General features: G+C 40.7%; 1 protein-coding gene across 5 annotated transcripts in view; it reads right to left on the bottom strand.

The window, feature by feature from the left end:
- ntrk2a (neurotrophic tyrosine kinase, receptor, type 2a) overlaps window positions 1-20192 on the bottom strand; it is a 128525-nt gene that overhangs the window by 90968 nt on the left and 17365 nt on the right. For 3 of the 5 annotated variants that reach the window (XM_078170684.1, XM_078170685.1, XM_078170686.1), the window contains exons 6-9: window positions 10446-10579; window positions 8227-8359; window positions 7943-8014; window positions 7622-7849 (exon numbers count right to left, since the gene is read on the bottom strand). In XM_078170684.1, the coding sequence (XP_078026810.1) occupies window positions 7622-7849; window positions 7943-8014; window positions 8227-8359; window positions 10446-10579 (567 nt within the window). Of the gene's footprint in view, window positions 1-4683; window positions 4696-5225; window positions 5253-7621; window positions 7850-7942; window positions 8015-8226; window positions 8360-10445; window positions 10580-20192 lie in introns of all 5 variants that reach the window. The other 2 variants (XM_033618834.2, XM_033618835.2) reach the window with 1 other exon arrangement.

Raw genomic sequence — 20192 nt, 5'->3', positions numbered from 1 at the left:
TCATAATTGACCTTGTTCACAGTCCGAGATGTCCTGTCAACAGTTTTACAGACATGTCTTTAATAATGGGGGCTTGTGGAGAAACTGCTTTTTGGGTTTTCTTTTTACTCCAAAACTGCAGGTGGCCACTGGGAAAAATTAGAAGCAAGGCTGAGCTGCGTTCCTGGGGGCCTGGTGAATGTAGGTGTTTTGTATTTTGTGCTTGGTTAATCCACTTATAACCTGAACAGCAATTGGCCAATCATAGCTTAGCAGCTGTCTGTACCCAGGCACAGCAGGCCTGCCAAGCTAAGATTTCCCCCAAATGTTGAAGTGCTGTGCTGTGGCAGTAACAAGAGCTATACTTCTCCAAAGCCAAAAAAGTACAACAGCAAAAGACAAAAGTTTAACAAAGTGTTCCTTTGCTTTGACATAAACTACACGTGTTAGCATGGCCAGCCAAACAGATAACGGTTGACAGTTTGCTAAATCCAGCATTATTAACAGCAACATTTCATGCTACCATAAAACTTCAATGAATAGCCTGGGCCTATGTGCTTAATTCACTGAACGCAATGGGCATGTATTTGGGAAAGGCGTCTACATGGGATTAGGGGATCACCAGAGGATCCACGATACGATACTTAAGTCACGATACAGTGTTATTGTGATTTTAAATATCTTGCGATATGCTGAGTATTGCAGTAAAATAAATTGCGATATATTGCGATGTATTACCTTTTTTCAACTATAAATGATGTCCCCAAAAGAAAACTCTGCCAACGACTGTTTTATCTAATAAGATTAAGTTTTCAGTCTGTTTATCTCCCTTAAGCCTTTTTTTTTTTCTTCAGCAAAATGTGTCTGGTGGACTGAACAAGCAATTGATGATATCATTGAAGTAGGCTACCTTAAGTTCAATTTGTATTTGTAATATTAATAATGTATATTACAAAAAATAGATACTTGGCACAGTGTGATGATATGATATTGCCCACAAAAATATTACAAAAAATATTATATATATACACTATATGCTGTATCGATTTTTTTTTTTTTCCTATATGGGATAGGCTTTTAATTCCCTTTGCTTATATTTCTAGCTCAGCAAAGATGGAAAAAACTATCAAATTGTATATTTACATCAGTATGAATATTATGGGTACTTTGAATAATTTTAAATAAGAAATATAATAAATTTGAATAAGAAATCACAACTCCAACTACCAATTATTCATTTGATCCAGCTCTGCACATCTAGTCATACTTTTTATTTGTCTTGTTAATAAAAGTCTTTAAATCTTCCCTAATATTTGCTGTACAGGTTAGACATGTAAGATAGGCCAAGGAAGCTGTTGAAGCATGTCAGTATGTGTTTTTGTTGTAATACTATCAACACATATGGTGTACCATAAAATTCAGCTTGAGAGATGGAAAAAAAAATATGTTGGTTACTGACGTTATTATAAGTTAGTTTGCACTTTAAGTGTGAAAAAGTTTTTAACACATCAGTTCGGCATGTATCAAGTGAGGTATACCACATAGCCTTTAAAATCATTGGAATATGTTATACTGTCTTAACAACAATAAACTGCTGTATGTGTTATGTATCATATTTGCATTGATTAACAAACTACATACCATAAACCTGACCTAAGAAACAAGGCCATAAAAAAACCCCACAAAACCAAGTGGCAGGCGAGGCAGATACCCTAATAGCGCAATACTGTAGGCCAAAGGCTGAATAAGAATACCTACTATACGCTGTACTGTACGTCTGGAACAAGTTAGTGCAAACACATCAATATAAAGTGATGCTTTGGCCTGCACGACATTCTAATGTGTTAACTGTGTCTGTTCTCACCATGCTTCCCTCCAGAAATACACCAATCGAAACCAAAAATAACAGTAATTATTGTCGTAATCATGTGAATAGTGGGGGGTGGAGGGGGAGTGGATAGTTAGCGCTCCATCCCCTCTGTGACTGATTCATTTAAAAACTTTTGTGTTTTATCAAAAAAACAAACAAAAAAATTGTTATTGTTATTTGGCAGTGGACACATTAGAAAGTGTAAATTATAAGGTTCCGATCAATATTTTTTCTAGCCTGTATGATTAAAAACTCCTGGAGATACTAATCTCAATAAACGACAAGTTATCAAGGTCCTGCCTATCTCCGCCGGCAAGTTGTGCACAAAGAATTGTGGGTACTTCCTGCCCACTGAGGATACACACATTCATCCTTGAAAATTCTCTTAACTAAGAATTCTGTCCTTGGTAGAATTTCAATGATCCTTGACATTGGAACAGTCATTCGGCAGGATTCAATGACATAGACTCCATGAAATTCAGCCATTTAAGGATCCTTCCTTGACTTTGAGAAGCACCTAGGATTAGTTGGTACTTGCTGCCATCAGCTGCCATCCAGTTGTTGATTCATGCAGACTGGCTTTGAACGGCTGATTCCATATGACGTCAGGGGCATGGATGTATTTTGTACAACCTCCCGGTATGACAGCCACAGTTATGTTGTTGCTCCACTTGAGCTCTGCTTTTGTAGCAGCACGGATGTGATGTCCATCAGTATCCCAGACAAGGAGACGAGGACCAAGGTTAAAGTTCCTCACCACTTTTTCAACCAGTCTGCAGTCACATCGTTGTTGATCCAGCTGTTTTTGGAGGAGGTCACCACCACTCCACTGATGATTTGCATTGCATAGACTTCCCTGGTTCAACACCACGAGGCTTCAGTTGTGTCCCGTCCACTTTCGCAGCCAACACCATAGTTAGATGACTCTTCTCATGGCCTGTAGTTTTCAGTGGAACACTGTGTGCACCTCTCGTGTCCACTGTAGTTGGACCGACCATATCAAACCACACCACTGTGTCATCCATAGATATGATGCTCTTATCCTGTATCTTCTTCTCAATCTGTTGTGTTGTAAATGTGACAAAATTCCTTCCAGCTTCCCAGTAAAGTACGTTGTGTCTTCTGGGCGGCAGTTCCTGACAGGAAAGTTGCTGTGTTTAAGGAGTCTGTCAAGCCAGCCAGCACTGGCAGCAAAGTCCTCCCCATCTCTGTTGTCACTCATGGTGACGTAGATTTCCTTAGTCTTCATTCTGATCATCTTGCGGGAGACTCTGAGATTTTGTGCCCGCATGCCGTGGATCTACTCAAACATGTTTAGCTCCAGCTCATCGCAAGTCTTCTCCCCCCCACCACCAAGCAGTCTGGCCCTGTTAATCTTGTCGTCATCCTCAGACAGACGTTGAAGTTCAGCTTTATTTTTTTGCCATTCTATCGTTCTCTCAGGATGGACGGAGAAATGTCTTGCTCCTCCTACTCTGGAGTTTTGGTCAGCATATTTGATAACAGACAACTTAAATTGCAGGTTTTGCTTTTTTCTCCTGCTGCCATCATGGCATAGAACATGAACGTGGTCACTGTTGCAACAGTTAGCAATGCTCATTTTACAGCACCCGAGGATTTACGACACCCGGCATTCACAGATCCACTCTCCTTATTGTCTTAAAACACACCTGCCTGTCAGCAACGAGCCTATTTAGTCTACCGAAAATGAAAAGGGGTGAAAACCAAACAGAGACAGGAGGGGACATTTTTTGGGGGCAGCAATGTAATGAATATAAGCATTAGCAGGTAATGTGCGGACATAGCAGTTAGTAGGCAATGAGCAACGGACTTCACATGACGATATTTACAACTTGGATTCATTTTTTCATGATAAATCCTTTTGTCCATCCTTTTTTTCCATAAAATGAACTGAATGATTGAATTGTGGAGAATCTAACTGAGCTAACAATTTATAGCATGTCCATGATGACAAAACTGTAAACATTTATACACTTTTCAGAAACCCGTAAGCTTTAAGAGGTTTTAAATTTCAAAGAACTTGTATAAAAATGATGACTCTAATTGGAACCTGTGTTTACTTGTCAAAATGTGTGGCCACATCCTGCGATTAAAAGGGACTCGGCGTCAAACTTGGCTTTTGATTGAAGTTTTAGACCCTTTTTTTTTGGGAATGTCAAAGGTATATTATGCAGGATTGTTGGTTACCGTCTGTAAACACCTATGGATTTCCTGAGCAAAGAAAAATGTACTCAGTGTGCAAAGGCCTTTAGCCTCACTGTTTTAGCACAATATGTATGTAGCCATCAAGCGTTCGCATTTCAAAATGAGTCAGATGGAAACATAAATTCAGCTGGAGATGTGTTTTCAACCAACTGAAGGAGCTAACGTTAGATAAATTAGTAAGCTCAGCATATTAGTCATTTCAGTCAGCAAAATCAATAATCACCAGCAATAAATGTGGAGTCTGCTTTTCAAATCAAGGATCCATTTTTAAGAAATTACCACAAATTTCAGATGGTAAATTTGCCACTGTCTGGTGCCTGAAACATCACATGTGGTGATAAGATTAAAATTTCCAAAGGGAGCAGTTTCTGGTGTGTGGACCTGTTTTTGTATTTTTGTATTTGTTCTTCTGTCCAGCACCCAGTTTCTGTCGTTGATGGATGTGCGTGCTGTTTTATGAATCTTGAAATCTGCCACTGTTCTCATTGTAAACTACACATGTGCTATGCAAGAACAGAGCGTGATAAGTGTAGCAACAGTAACTTAGGGGGGGCAGAGCTTAGCAGTGTTTGTGATTGTGAGTGAGCACACAAGAGGCGTGACAGTACCTGTGGTTAGTTCTGCAGGAGGGAGGAAGTGTTGAGGAAACAGCAAGAGAGAGAAAAGAGACAACAGAGACAAATTAGATCTCGAACACATCAACATACTTATAAATTATCTGACATGCACTTCACAAATAATGTTGTCAGTCATGCCTGGTCTCTGAGCTTGTTTCAGAAAACACATTGATTTCACAAACACTATACACAAAACAAAACAAAAAAAACACATTTAACATGCACATAAGAAAAAATAATAACATCAGGCCCACAGTGTGGGAAAAAGACAGAACAACAACCCTAATCCCTAGCTGCAAGGATGTGTAGGTATGTAATGCACCCTCAGCAACTTGAGAGATAAAAGAGAAAGAGAAACATTTCTAAAATGTAATTTGTGTTAATTGATGAGGATGAGAATGATGAGATGTTAAACAGAAAAAAACACAGATCTAAAAACACTGACCATGAACACACTATGAATCTAGATGTGTAAAATTTAACTTTAACATTTGATAAAAGCATTTGTAATAATAAATATTTATATCAGTCACCATAATAGTAAGGCTCCTTCTCCGTTCCTGTAAATTAGGACAACAACAAACAGATCATATATTTTAATGTACATATTATCATATTATATCATGACAGTGACAGTATCTGCACACTGGGTGAAAGCTATATTTTAGAATATGACAAATGTAATGTCAGCCATTTGCCTGATATGTCTTACGTTGTCTTCTGTCTGTCACTCCTTGCCTTTTTAAGTCCAAAGTTTTCGGTGCTTTATTCCAATATGCAGGTACTCTCTCTACCTTTCTTGATACCATTATACTGTACACGATCACCTTTCTGCATCTTCATAAAATAGTTCATGCCTATGTGCATCTCACGTCATCTATGTACTCTCTATGATTTAATATGCAAAAATCTGCCACATTCTGTGTTCTATCAAATAATAATAATAATAATAATAATAATGATAATAATAATAACGCCTCCTCCCTCAAATCTGGTGGTTACTGATAATTGCAGAATCAAAAATGTACCTTGCCAGTATGGCATCCCTTTTTTGGCAAAAAAAGTATTCTCCTGTCAGATTCAAGCTGTGAGACAGCATCAGTGAGAGGAAGGTGCTTTAAAAGTTTAAAGGGGGAGTCTTCTTCAAATAATCATCAAAAACACCCCCCATGAACTGTAACAAGTTCATGATCATGGCATAAAGAATAAAAAGCAAAGAGAGACACTGAGAAAAAAGAAACAAAAGCAACCAAAAAGTATGTATTCCAGGCTGGGGTTGGGCAATATATCGATATCACAACATGACATTGGATATCTTCTAAGATTTTGGAGTTCGTAATATCAATGAATGTTTTCTTTTCCTGGTTTAAAAGGCTAAGTGCTCTAATTTTCTGAACTGACCAGAGTGCACTGCCTTTACCCACTTTATACCCACATCATTATAGTCACACTACTGACAGTTATTTATCAGAAATATCATTTTGTAAATATTTTATGAAAACACCAATAGTCAACTTTACAATATCGTTGCAATATCAATATTGAGGTATTTGGTCAAAAATATTGTGGGATTTGATTTTCCCCACATCACCCAGTGCTACTACAGGCCAAGAAGTATTTGCAAGTTACATCAATATACCAGTTAAAAAACTAGAATTACCGCCGGGTGGTTGTATGCCTCTACGCGTCAGTCAAGTTTCTCTTAAAGTTTACATCCATGTCTGTGTAAACATGGAGGCTTCACACAAATCTTCCCCCCCCAGGACAGCAGGGAAGATCCATACAGTCAGCACAGTCTCAAATTGGACATCCAGGATTAGTGTCACCAAATAAGTATCGGACCAAATATCTCCCTTCTGTTGCTGATATATGACGTTGAATACTGGCCAGAAAAGTGATTTATGTAAAATATTACGATGTAACAGTGAAGCTGACCTTTGACCTTTTGGATATAAAATGTCATCACTTCATCATTGTATCCTTTCGGACATTTGAGTGAAGTTTTGTCATAATTACCACATAACATTTTTGAGTTACGGCCAAAAACATATTTTGTGAGGTCACACCTCAAATTTTAAGAAATTCCCTGAAGGTGCTCTTGAGATATCACATTTATGACAATGAGACAAATGCAAGGTCACAGTGACCTTAACCTTTAACTTGGGCCGCCAAAATCTAATCAGGTAATCCTCTAGTCAATGTGAACATTTGTGCCAAATTTGAAGGAATTCCCTCAAGGCGTTCTTGAGATATCATGGTCACGAGAATGTGATAGACAAGGTCACATTGATCTTGACCTTTGATGGTCACAGGTCAAAAAAATAAAAAAATAAAAAAACTAATCAGTTTATCGTTGAGTCCAAGAGGACGTTTGTGCCAAATTTGAAGAATTTCTTTAAGGTGTTTTTGAGATATTGTGTTCACAAGGATGGGACAACAGACAACCTAAAAACATAATGCCTCTGGCCATTTGCCATTATGACAAAGTGGTGTTGTTTTATTACGATTAATGATCAATGAATCTTTTGGTCTAAAAAGAATTTAAGAAAATGGTGAACAGTTCCCACCACAACTTTCTAAAGACTAAGACATTTTCCAATTGCTCGAAGGAGGTATCACAGATGAGCAGATGTTGGGCTAGCAGCATCGGAGAAACACTGATTTGTAACATGAAACTGAGCGTTGTTTTTTTTTTTTTTTTTTACCAATTTAAATCACCTAGTCTTTTTTTTTTTAGAGGACAAGACCTCTGTGAATAATTCAGCACTGACAACAATGAGCACTGAATGAATTCTAACCAGGAGAAGTTTCAGCTAGTTGCACTCTGCAGTCCTCACAGGTAGATACCACTAAAATCCACCTAAATCTTACACACTGGACCATAATAAAAGTAAAAGCTTATTTTGTGTTGTGCAATGTTACTCCTCACCATTCCAGGGCTTGCGCATAAAGTGAGCCTCCACCTCCTTTTGGTCCAACCCATATTGGTTTTTAGCCAAAAGCGTGTAGCGGCCATTGTTGAGGTGTGTGGGGCTGTCCAGCTGCAGGCAGCCGTGGTATTCTCTCTCTGTGATGTCATGGATCATGGTCATGATGTAGACATCCTCTGTCACTGCTTCACCATCCAGAAACCACTGTAGGTGCGGCTCTGGGTTTCCTAACAAGGTTATAAAGACAAAAAAAGAGACTGATTTTCACTGATTTCTTATTCTTTAATCATCATTAAAAGGACATCATGTGCATGTCTTACCTGAGACACTGAAAGGGATGCACCAGTGATGGTCAGGGATCGCATCACTCAGCTTAGTGATCTTAGGAGGAACTAAATGTGGTAGAGAGAATACAGAGTTTAAGAGCCACAATGTGAAATATAGACAGAAAGAAAGATAAATCCAAAGAGCAATTCAGACCCAAAACTACTGAAGCATGCAAAAATACAGTTGTCTTCTGCAGCTTTTAATTCTCTGCACTGACGAACACTTTGACACAGTAATCTACATTGAATTAGGGCTGCCTGCCAGAGGGCAAACGTACAGAGTATATCCAGCAGCAGCGAGGACTCTTTCTCTCCAACAATGTTCTCAGCTGTGCAGCTGATCTTGCTGTTGTGGTCCAGCGACGACAGGTTGTACAGTCGCAGCACTGACACCTGGCCTGATGTCAAGATCTGTGTGAGTAAACACATCCATATATCAGCATAAAGATTTGGATATTTTCTCTAACGTACAAGTTAAAATAATGTTTGGTATATGTGACAAATTGTACAAAGCATCCCAGGGTGTAGGTTTTGTTTAACATTAGCGGTTACATGTATGAAGCGGGAGATTTGGGGTCCTCGCCCAAGAAATGTTGACCACCGAAACCTGATTTTTGGCACCAATTTGTGCCTTGTCTGAATCAATATATGATGGAAATTTGTCAAAACAAAACTTGTCTGCCTGAATATTTAGGGGAACATGTACCCTGCATCCTTCCCGTGAAATCTACACCTATGGAACCATCAGATTCAGCTCATTGTACCGATGAAATCATCACGTTAATGGTACTTTATATAAAAGGCAACATAAATCAGTGACAGTATCTCTCGCTCTGTCAGCCTGAGTCATAGTAAAACACTATGTCAGTGGGTGTACACTAAAATTACAGTAACAGCATACTTAAAAATGAAGTCAATGTCTTATAGGGATCATTTAGTTGTGGGGGGGGGGTTTCTAGTACTCTCACTGCAAAGTTTGCATGTGTGCTGACGACATATAGCTGAGCTCAATTATCAAATGTCTGTGGAATCAAGGATCAGCAAAGCATCTAGGACTGCAAATTATTTTTTTTAATTATATAAGTATAATTTTCCGGAGCTCAAGGTGACTGTTTTTTTTTTTTTTTTGTGGGTTTTTTCTGACAACACTCCAAAAGCCCAAAAATTGTTAGTGTATTATCATATATGACAGATTTGAAATTGACTGAAACAATTATTTATTTAGATGTTATTTTTTTCTGTCAATTTATAGCCATGTTTCCATGAAATTGTCAGGTGAATTTTAAGCAAGCTTTTCACAAAAAGAAATGCAATTAGACACATTTTTATTGACTTTGTTTGGCGTGAATAATCTAGGCTCCGCAAAGCATAGTGTCATCTAAAGTTGGCAGTATAGGCTACGCATTACGCATGAATCTATCTGCCAGTAAACAAACCCTCTAATCCATCTACAAGAGAAAAACAATGACAGGTCTTAAGGAATTTGTTTTATTTGGGCAAGTTTTAATTGTTTATTAATCTTAGCTAGCATTGGCCTTGTTTCATGCTATCCTAAGACGAAGACAAATTAATGAAATGATTCTAATGCACAGGTGACGCTGACGGCAGAAACGGGTGATCAGACTTGAGTTTAATGTTCGCTACATTAGAATTTGTTCCGCATAAGTGTTTTTCATATCCCATTTATTGCATCAAGTCTTTCACTGCACTTGACAGAGTTTCAAGTTTTTCGGTTTTCATAAAGCTTTTCTGAAATGATACTTAAAAATGTAAACATGTGGATGCCAACATGGCTAATAAATTGGTTAGCTGAATAACAGTTTCAGCTCTAGAACCATTAATACTTAAGACAAGTGATGTGACATGACGTGTAATCCAAAGAGTTTATGTTTCTGCAACCCAGTCTCACTCCAAAGTCGTCGAAATCCAGTGCTTAGACAGTGACTTGCAGTGTCAGTCAATGACGAAAAAGCCGTCCTTAAACATCAGCATGATACGCGGCTGGTCGCTGTTAAAGGTTAATGGTGCTCAGCGGCATTGGGGGCGGGGGGGGAGCCAACGGGATACAAATGAAAGTTAAGGCGACGAAAGTCCGCGTAGGGTGGGCGCTGGGTTTGCATCCCGTAAGATTATAAAGCCAAACCCTGTTCTTTTTTCCTAAACCTAACCACTTTTTGTTGCCTAAACCTAACCAAATGCAGTAGTTTTTGAAGGCAAAAAAAACACCAATTTGTGTTATTTTACTGATGTAATGCGTTTGGTTTAAAATAAACTGTATGTAAACGGGAAATTTCCTGTGAAAACAGAAGTGTACTTTAAGAGAAGACAATGCATGTAACAGGCATTAATTGACAAGGTGTCCCAAAACATCTTAATCCAATGCACCCAGGGTACCTTTCACATGGTATCTGGACATGGAAAGTCCATGACCATATGTCGACATGTGACAAGGTCGCAGTGAGAATGAATGTGTCAGTATCCATGTGTGTGACCTGACCTCATAGTTGGAGACCAACGCCATGTTCCATATGAGCTCAGGAGAGGGCACTCCAGAGGTCGTACAGGACAGCTCCACTTGTGTCCCCTCCATTTTTACCACTTTGGACGGGCTCAACGTTGCCATGGGAACCTCTACATACAACCAGGGAGTGGGACGGAGGAGAAGCCGGGGAGGAAGGCGCAGAGGTGGAGAGGAGGGGAGAGAAAAGGGAGGAAGCAAACTTAGGATTCATGGCCAACTCTTGTCTTTTCAGTTGAAACACAAAGCACGTAACAACCTCGACAATAAGAGTGGAAGAGCAGGCAAACACACACCCACTACCACAGAGTGAAAAGAAAGACACACGAAGAAAAGACCTCGAATTCAATCTCCTTCGTTCTCACTCTCTCGCTCCGTCTCTTTTGCTTTCATTTAAGCACACTCACCCCAATCAAACAGTCAGACAAAGAGACAGAGTTCAAACACAGCGATGGTTACACTGATTACTAGTGCATGTCTTCAGCAGCCCAAGTACTAAATTGATTGGACACAGTCTGAAGCCTCAGTCAAAGCAAAGACACTGGTGACTGTGTGCGTGTGTGTGTGTGTGTGTGTGTGTGTGTGTGTGCGTGCGTGTGTAGTGCTGACCAGGAGGTGACCTGAGTATGACCAATCACACTCAATCAGAGTCTTGCCACCCTCATCCCCTGTCCAATAACATCCCTGATGAAGAAAGAGGAGAAGGAAAGAAAAAGAGAACAGAGAGATGAGAGGTGGAAAAAAGAAAAGGAGGAGGAGATGAGAACCTGAGGAAGAAAAGAAGATGAGAAGAAACAGAAAAGATGAGAACAAAGCCAAGAGAGGGAAAAGAAAAGAAGCTGACACAAGACAAGATTCAAGGGGAGGTTGCATTATGCTTCCTTGCGTCCTCTCTCCTCCCGTGACCCGAAAATCGTTCCCCATTCGTTACCATTGAGGATCTACAGATTTCTTAAATGCACCTCAAGGAGACGAGGAAAGAGGAGGATACACAGGTGTATCCTACACAGAAGTCTGGGGGTGTGTGACATATGAATGCCACACGTCAACACTTGGCACTTGTGTCGCTTAAAGGGGTACTTTGCTGATTTTGAACCAGGCCTGCGTCACCATGTTGTGGCGAGTGTGGTGTGTGCAGATAAATAGTGTTAAGAAGCCTCCGTGCCACCGGCTTCTGGAGCGCCCCACCTGTCCACTGGCCAAAATCTGCGGGATGACTCAAAATGATGCTCAGGCCATGGGCGGGGACACTCAGCACACAGCAGTGACACAGACCTGGTTGAAATCGGCTAAGTATCCTTTTAAGACTGACATTTTGGAACGAAGGAATTTCTCATCTGGCAGCTTCCGCTACTCCGCCCTCGCGTCTCTTCCTCGCATCTCACAATGCCTCGCTAGGAGGAGCTAAGGCCAGAGAAGTGTGGGATGTGAGGAGACAAGTTAGTGTAATGAAAAGCACCCAAAGAGAAGGGAAGAAGAGGAGAAGAGAGAAAACGAGAATAAAAGAAAGGAGGAAAAGAGAAGAAAGGACGAGAGGAGGATACAAGATGAGAACAGAGATAAGTGAAGACGAAGAGGAGAAGAGACAAGACGAAAAAGAAAAGAAGATGAGAACAAATTGAGGAGAGGGGAAGAAGTGCAGACAAGATGAGAACAAGATGAAGAGAAGGAGAAAAAAGGAGAACAAAAAGAAGAGAGGAGAAGAAATGGGTGTCGACAGCTACTGCAGATAAAACTGGACAGATTCCTTATCGAACCCGTTCCTCTTCCCCCCTCCTCCCCTCCTCCTCCACCTCTTCTGTCCGTCGGCAGAATGCTTATCACCAGGGCAACCCACTTATCACTACGGCAACCCACTCAATCACTGTGAGACGCACTAAAAACCAGTCATTTCAGTGGTGGCAGGCCAGCTGCCATATCAGAACCACATATCTTAACAGGCTCTCGGTAAATCAGCTTTCTACTGACACTACAGCCATCTGCAGGTCGCACACACACACGCACACACACACACACACACACACATGCATGCACGCACACACACACACACAAAGCTAGACCCCACAGAAATCAGAATAAAACTTCTGGAAACCTATTTGGTTTTGATGTGAGTGCAGTTGTCATGACCTGTCAGTACACAGAAAATTATTTCCATGTTAAATTATTTACAGGCGCGGCTTTGGTAGTCAAACCACCCATGACATCCCATGTGATTGTAATCCTTTAGTGGCTGGGATGTGTTCAGAATCAACAAGTAGGATTGAAGAGGAATTTACCGTAATTAGCACGTGCAGACTGGCCTGTGTCTGTGACAACACGAGTCATTACGTGGAAAGATTTCGCCATTATGTGCTTCAGCGTTTGGCATGCTCTACAGCCCACCTGCAGCCAGTTGTTAACATATGGAAAACACTAGCAGTCAAGTGTCTGCGCAGGGCGAGCCAACTAATGCACATGTATCACAACTGAAAGGAAACCAGACACTGTAAAAAAAAAAAAAAAAAACAGCATTTGGTGGAATGTATTCTCTTTTTGTTCTTATAAAAATCCCAACTCAAGGCCCGCTTACTTGTGTTCAGCTGTCTTCACCTTTGTACGGAATTTGCCCTGTTATCACTGAGGTGGATTATTGGCATACAAGCCCATTAGCTGTATTGATTTTATCTGAAGCATTAAAAAAATATCAGAAATAGGCAAGAAAGTGGACCTTGAGTCAGGAGTGAACTTTTGTGCTTTAAGTTACAATTCTGAAGATCTCAGCATCATTCTCTTTGGCTGCACCTATTTCGGTAATCAAAGGTGTGTTTTTGAGCCCCACTGCTTCAAACATACGTGAGGTAAAGAGCTAGCTGTTGCGGTAGCTCTGCCTACCCACTCTGGCAGACCAACCATGGCTGTATCAAGAAAACTGAAAACAGCCTTGAAGGCGGGGCCCCTTTCATTCCTATCAGAGTTGCTCAGTGGTGCATGAAGCCAAAAAAACTTAAAGGGGAAGTTCTGTTTTTTACAATCTGGACCTTATTTCTGGCATTAAATACAGTTGTTTACTCACCCAGATAAGTTTGGTGTCATTTGGAGTCCTTCGGAAGGTATTTAGATCCGCGAGAGCCGCGTACATCCATATAGTGGGAATGATCGGGGCACCGACAATGAGGCTCTAAATAACACATTATCTGCCGCGAAACTCGTTCATTTCACCAATATGTTTTTATGAATCACTAGAGTTGCTTGTCATCATCATCATCTGGGTCATTTATACTGACCTACTAACCTCTGACATGGATGATGTCATCGCGCCGCCGCACGTCTGCAGGACGGCTTTGTTTACAGCTGGAATTTGCTACTGTTAGTTTTTTGAAACATGGCTGAATATTTGTCAGATTTTGAGGTTGTGGATGACGACTTTGAATATGATGGACGTCCTTACCGTTTTGAGCCAGAGTACCTGGATGAGGAGCTCTTTGAAAGGAGGATGCAGAGGCAGAGAGAGGAACAGCTGGCCAGAGAACAACAAACCGCTGCACGTCCGAGAATAGATGCTAACTGGTGGTGTTCTTGTGAACAATGTTGCACTATACCAACAGAGGAGGAATGCCTTTGTTGCTCCGAGTGGGATTTGAGGCCAGGAGATACACGTCTGGATGTCTCCAGAAATGACTGTCTCACAACTACAGAGGATTTCACTTCTATGATCAACCGGGCTGTTGTAGAGATTTTTTCGTGTCCCGAAAGTAAACTGAAGACCCAGCCAAAGCCTGCAGGACTGAACGGGCAACTTTCGATTGAGTAAGTAACGTTAGCCTACACACATGCATAAATTGTTTATTTTCCTTGAATTTGTTTGCTTGATAAGTAAATAATTATGAGAATTTACATTTCTTTAGTTTCTTCTAATCGCTTGTGTAGAACGGCCCGCACACTGCACAAAAAGCAGAGGCACTTCTTATGCAAAACGTGAATTTATTATTACATAGTGCTCAGTGACAAAAAGTGAGAAACAGAAAGGTGAATGTTTCGGTGGTACGAATTGCCTCTGACATCATCCAGGTCAGAGGTTAGTAGGTCAGTATAAATGACCTGGATGATGATGACAAGCAACTCTAGCGATTCATAAAAAAATATTGGTGAAATGAACGAGTTTCGCGGCAGATAATGTGTTATTTAGAGCCTCATTGTTGGTGCCCCGATCATTTCCACTATATGGATGTACGCGGCTCTCGCGGATCTAAATATCTTCCGAAGGACTCCAAATGACACCAAACTTACCTGGTTGAGTAAACAACTGTATTTAATGCCAGAAATAAGGTCCAGGTTGTAAAAAACGGAACTTCCCCTTTAACTTCCCGTGTGTAAAATTGGCTGACTTCCGACTTCAGTTGGGATAAAATTATTTTATTGTGCACTTATCCTAGACTTTTGAAATGTTAACGAACCAAATAGATCAATTCCGGTAGTGACACGAGTCATTTCGCTGAAGTTGTGACTTTTAAAAAATATATCCACTGGTTTACAGACGTCTCTTTCAAAATTTAAGTCTATGGGGAAAAGTATTTTGGACCCAATAGCATCATCTGACAGACCTGCAAGTTGTAATTTTACTGTTTGGCCACTTTTAATTTTCTTTTATGGGAATGTCTCCACAAACACCTAGTTTGTTATAGTTAAAATGTAAGGGCTTTCATCTGTGGGTCATAGGCATAGTCACCATTGAGTTACCTTACCTGATGACAGATTGTGACTTAACAGACATTTATTTAAAAGAAAAAAATCTTCTAGATGATTACTTTAACTTTGAACCCACACAGACAATAGCTGAAACTACACCAGCTGCAGAGCTCATGCAGTGTTTCCCACACAATTGGAAACTATGTGTGGTGGTAGCTGATGCTAAGGGCTGGGTTTTTTTTGCAGGTCTGTAGCGCAGGCAAAGCTCTTTGTGAGTGTATTTATCCTTAGCAGCAGTATGTAGAGTTTGATGAGCAGGGTTGATAATTGACCAGTCGATCCAATCAGAGCTGATCAGATCAGATTGATGGATGAGAGGAGCAGTTGCTGTGAGTGAAAGCAGATTTTAGAACCAGCGCAATGAACGGTTAAGTTCAGCTTTCACTGCACCTGACATTCTCGTGCTCCGTTCCAACAGTGCACCCAATGAACAGCTCAACTCCAGAAATAGAAAATCAATATGTGGCACCAGATGTTGATATTGTGGCCACCACCAATAAGTAAATGAATAAGTGGGAAACCCTGGCTCACATGTCAACATACTCTGTATTTTTTCTTTAGTTGCTCACATGTAGATCTGCGTTACCCAGAGAAATACAGATGGATGACAAATGAAAGGAAATCCGCTATAAAGAGTCTTAGTGAAGCACTGGGCCACCACCAGCCTCCAGAGCATCTTCAGAGCTTGTTGGCATACTGTGGATTATCCGAGTCTCTGCACTTTACTTAAGTGATTAACACCATCAAGTGAGTTGTCATGTGGCCGGTATGGAAGCACCATGTATTAATGTTTCTCAACTCATTTTTTCAGGTTTCTCCCTCTAATTTGTCACCTATCTTTACTTGAAGTCGCTTAGAGTAACAACGTGGATTATGATGTCACTCTAGGTTTGTATTGACAGGCCAGAACTGGGTTTTTTATTTTTTCGGCTTCCATGTGGCTTCGTACTTCATGTTAAGATGGAGATGTTTCAAATGGGAAGCAAGTCATGAATCCATAAAACATCACACTCACATTTTCATTCATGCTCTCAGTCAAGGCTGGCAGGCCTGTCTGCCTCCTGGTGGTTTTTGGGAGGCATGGAAATGTCTGTAAGTGACACGCTGAAGCAGTCTGTGACATGGTGTGTCCTTGTTTTACATAAATCGTACATTGCCAGGATAAATAATTGGAAATATGTACTTGTACCATGAAAATATGCGATTTTTTCCTTGATCTTTTGGCTTCGACTGCATGTAAATTATGTCTTAAAACTAGATCCCAACTGCTCTCATTTAGTCAGTCAAGATAATTTAACAGGAACCTAGGCATGGTTACTTTTGATTTTTACTGAGAAAAAAAAGAAAAATCCATACATGTACAGGTGCTTGTGAAAAAGCTTCTTTTTAAATCTGACAATGTGTGGAATTTCTTCTTTTACATCTACTACTTTGTGGGACTTTGATGCAAAAGCAGCAGCTTATTTGCATTATCTCTCATTTTTACTCTACTCTTTATTGCCAGATGTAATTGCTGAGATGTCTGTGTTGCCAAAGGACCGTCTTTTCTACAAATAGTCATTTTTACAGGAAGATAATTGGGCAAGATTGCAACAATGAAAACCTCACCCTATCAAACCTAGAAGAATGAATGTGTGAAGAATACATCACATTAGCACTGAGGCCTTCAGTCCTTGACACTCCTTGAATTCAGATTACCTTCGTTCACCGGGAGCATGTGCTATGAATGGGCTTTGAATTACAAGCGCAGCATCGGGGATATGCCCCCGTGATGTGGAGCTGAATAGCTGCTCACAGCTCATATTTAAAAGCAAAACATCCGCTCTGGATTGAAACCTCTGCACAATACACCACAGCACACTTCAGCGTCATTGTTGGAGGTGTCATTGTTGTCAGCTCTTGTTATGGGCCACAATAGGCACGCCCACATCGGTGTGTTTGCATTTATTATGCAAGGCTCAAGCCTTTCCACCACAGAGATGTGGTGATTTCTGACGAGAGACAGGGGCAGGTGAGAGAGAGAAAGTGACACAACACAAAATCTGTCCCTGAGTTGCCTCTGTATATTTCCATTGTTGTTGGAGCACAGTGACTACTGTCAGTGCATTATGAGAGGCATTCACAAAGTGATTACCGCTCAAAGAAGGCAGAGGAATAGGGAGGAGAAAGGGAGACAGGGCTGGATGAGCAGCTTTGAAACCCAGAATTTGTTATAGATTATTAACTTCACGCCTAAAAACTGCTGTCAATCAAGTTGACTGGCTCTGACATCAGATCATTTGTAGGTTTTAGTTTTCCTCAAATCCGTCAATATCTTCCTTCCTTGGATGTATCTGTCACTCTATAACTTTTTTTTTTTAAACTTTAGCATTGCTATGTTTCAGTTATTGGCAATGATAATTAATAACTTGGGCTGTCAAAATAACGCGTTAGATTAATTATTCACAGAAAAAAATAACTGCATTCCATGGTGCCCTTTTGCCCCGGTGTGTCATTGAAGGCCACAGTGGCTTTTTCGTATGATGGAGGCAGACAAGACGACACTGCTTGGCCCCATGAATGAAACATTTACATTAAAAAAAAAACCGCCCAGATCGAACCAGAGCACAGTTCTCTGCATTTCTGCAGTAAGGAATTTTCGTACCATTGGAGTTCTTCAAGCCTGAAATATCACCTCAACGCAAAGCATTTAGCAGTGAACCCAGAGGTCCGAGCTCAAACAGCCTCTGATGCTAGCGCTAGCAGCCAACCTCGTCACGCCACACTCAACCAGATGTTCACAGGAACTGAGTAAGTCTACCTGTGACCAACTAACTAACTTCCTTACAAAATGGATAGCAATGGACTGCAGAACAGTTTCGGTGGTAGGGGACAGGGGGACAATTGAGTCCAAAATCCAGCAGCCATGACACAGCATCTCCTCGGCGCCATTTAATTTCATGTTCGTGATGCAGGGGGTATTCTACCCAAAATTTAGTGTAAGTAATTGTGATTCGATCTATTTTGGTGTCTCATAAGCTCAACTCTGTCAGCACATAAGAATGTTGTTTGTTTTTGCAAACCACAGGAGGGCGGTGTTCGCGTCCCATGAGATTATAAAGCCAAACCCCGTTCTTTTTTCCCTAAACCCAACCATGTGTTTTTTGTTGCTGAAGGTAAATAACGTCAACTCCCATTGTTGTACCGACGTAGTGCATTTATTTTAAAAGACACTGTATGTAAACGGTAAATTCTCTGTGAAAACGGAAGTGTATTTTGAAAGAAAACAATGCATGTAACAGGCACGGTGTCCCAGAACCAACTAGGGCTGTCAAAATTGCTCAAAAATGATGTTTGAATATTCCTTCTACAAATAACTCATAGGTTCGAACCATTCGAACTTTTTTTTTTTTTTGCATTATGTCCACAAGAGGGCAAACTAATACAAGGAAACATACTTGTATATGTATTAATACAAGGAAACATAACTGCTTGTAGGTATTTTTATTTCAACATAAACGTCTTTGAAAACATTTACATACCTACACATTAAAACACATAAAACAATCTATAACATTACGTTATAAATGACCGCGGACCTCTCACTCACCCCCCACCCCCCCCGACCCGTCACGCCAGGGCCACACTGCCCGCGGAAGCGCTGCGAATAGCCTCGAAGCGCCGAGAAGCGAAGCCAGTTTCCTTTCGGCGCCCATGTTAACCGATTGTGTCATCCACACCATGGCCGGCTCGTGCCCTGCAGCGATCGTTTCAGCGTCTGGTCTATTTTCTGCGCGAGCCGCGAGCAAATGTGTCAAGCAGTGCGTTCAGTGCAGCGGCCCAGGCCAACGCCCACTCGCAAAGAGGACAGCTGCGGTGGTGTTTTTTTTTCTCCACAATCGAATATCAATTTTCACATTTGAAGGTCCTTTTTTTTTTTTTTCAAATTCGAATTTAAATTCGAATTTAGAATATTCCTTGACAGCCCTAGAACCAACACGCCCGTAGTATCTTTCACATTGCATCTGGACGTGGAAAGTCCATGACCAAATGTCAATATGTGACGAGGTCGGAATGAGAATGTGTTGGCCAAATTTAAAATTCTCACTTTCTACAATATCAGCACAGAGCTGGTTAGGTTTGGGAAAATATTGTGTTCATGGCAATAAATTAAGGTAATGTTAAGTTCAGGGCACTGTATAACTTGGTTAAGGTTAGAGAAACATCATTAAGGATTAATTTAAAAAAAAAAAAAAAAAAAAAAGTGAAACTGGTCTCCTGCATTGAAGGCAGACACACCCATCCATCAGCTCGACCTCCACATTTACAGTTCCCTCCACCTCTCTACATAAAGGACATACTGCTTTCTGCATTTGCATTGAACGTAAATCGGGAGGCGAGGACCCGTCTAACATGGACATAATTCCTCATGATACTGAGCTGGTTCAGCTATGCATCATTCTTGTCATACGAAGGACCGCTGATACATTTTAAAAAGAAACAAAACTGCACAGTATTCTACCTTTACACAATTTTCCCTCAGTATTTCAAATTCTTAGCGATTCTGTTCCCATAAAGGTGATTTACTGAATTGTTTTGACCAGCTGTACTCTTCTGTTTTTGAAGCTGTTGTCTGTTTCAAACCCTCTTGAATCTGTCTGTTTGCAATACCTCACTGTTAAATGGCAGCAGTATGGCCTGAAAAGGACTGCAGAGAGGCCGAATGCAGCACTAAACGCCGTGTCCATTACCTTTTAAAAGACCTCATAAAACATCATTGCTGCAAGACATGATTCTAATCTGTGTCAGTCTGCACTGTGCTGTTCTTCTCGTGAATTCTAACTTCTGTGCTCATTTTAAGTTTACTTTTACAGCTTTTTGTCTTGTTTGTTAAATTCCTTATTACCTAACAAATAAGTGGTCTCCCTATAGGAAATTCGAACATGTAAATAGCATCTTCTGCCCACGGACACAGGAGACACCTGGCCTTTTTGGTCGGCCTGTGCTGCCATTTACTGCTCG

Source organism: Epinephelus lanceolatus, chromosome 9 (assembly GCF_041903045.1).
Source record: "Epinephelus lanceolatus isolate andai-2023 chromosome 9, ASM4190304v1, whole genome shotgun sequence".
NCBI classification, from domain to species: Eukaryota; Metazoa; Chordata; class Actinopteri; order Perciformes; family Serranidae; genus Epinephelus; species Epinephelus lanceolatus.
The sequence above is the reverse complement of the archived record's forward strand: the minus strand, read 5'-3'. Positions and strand labels throughout refer to the sequence as shown.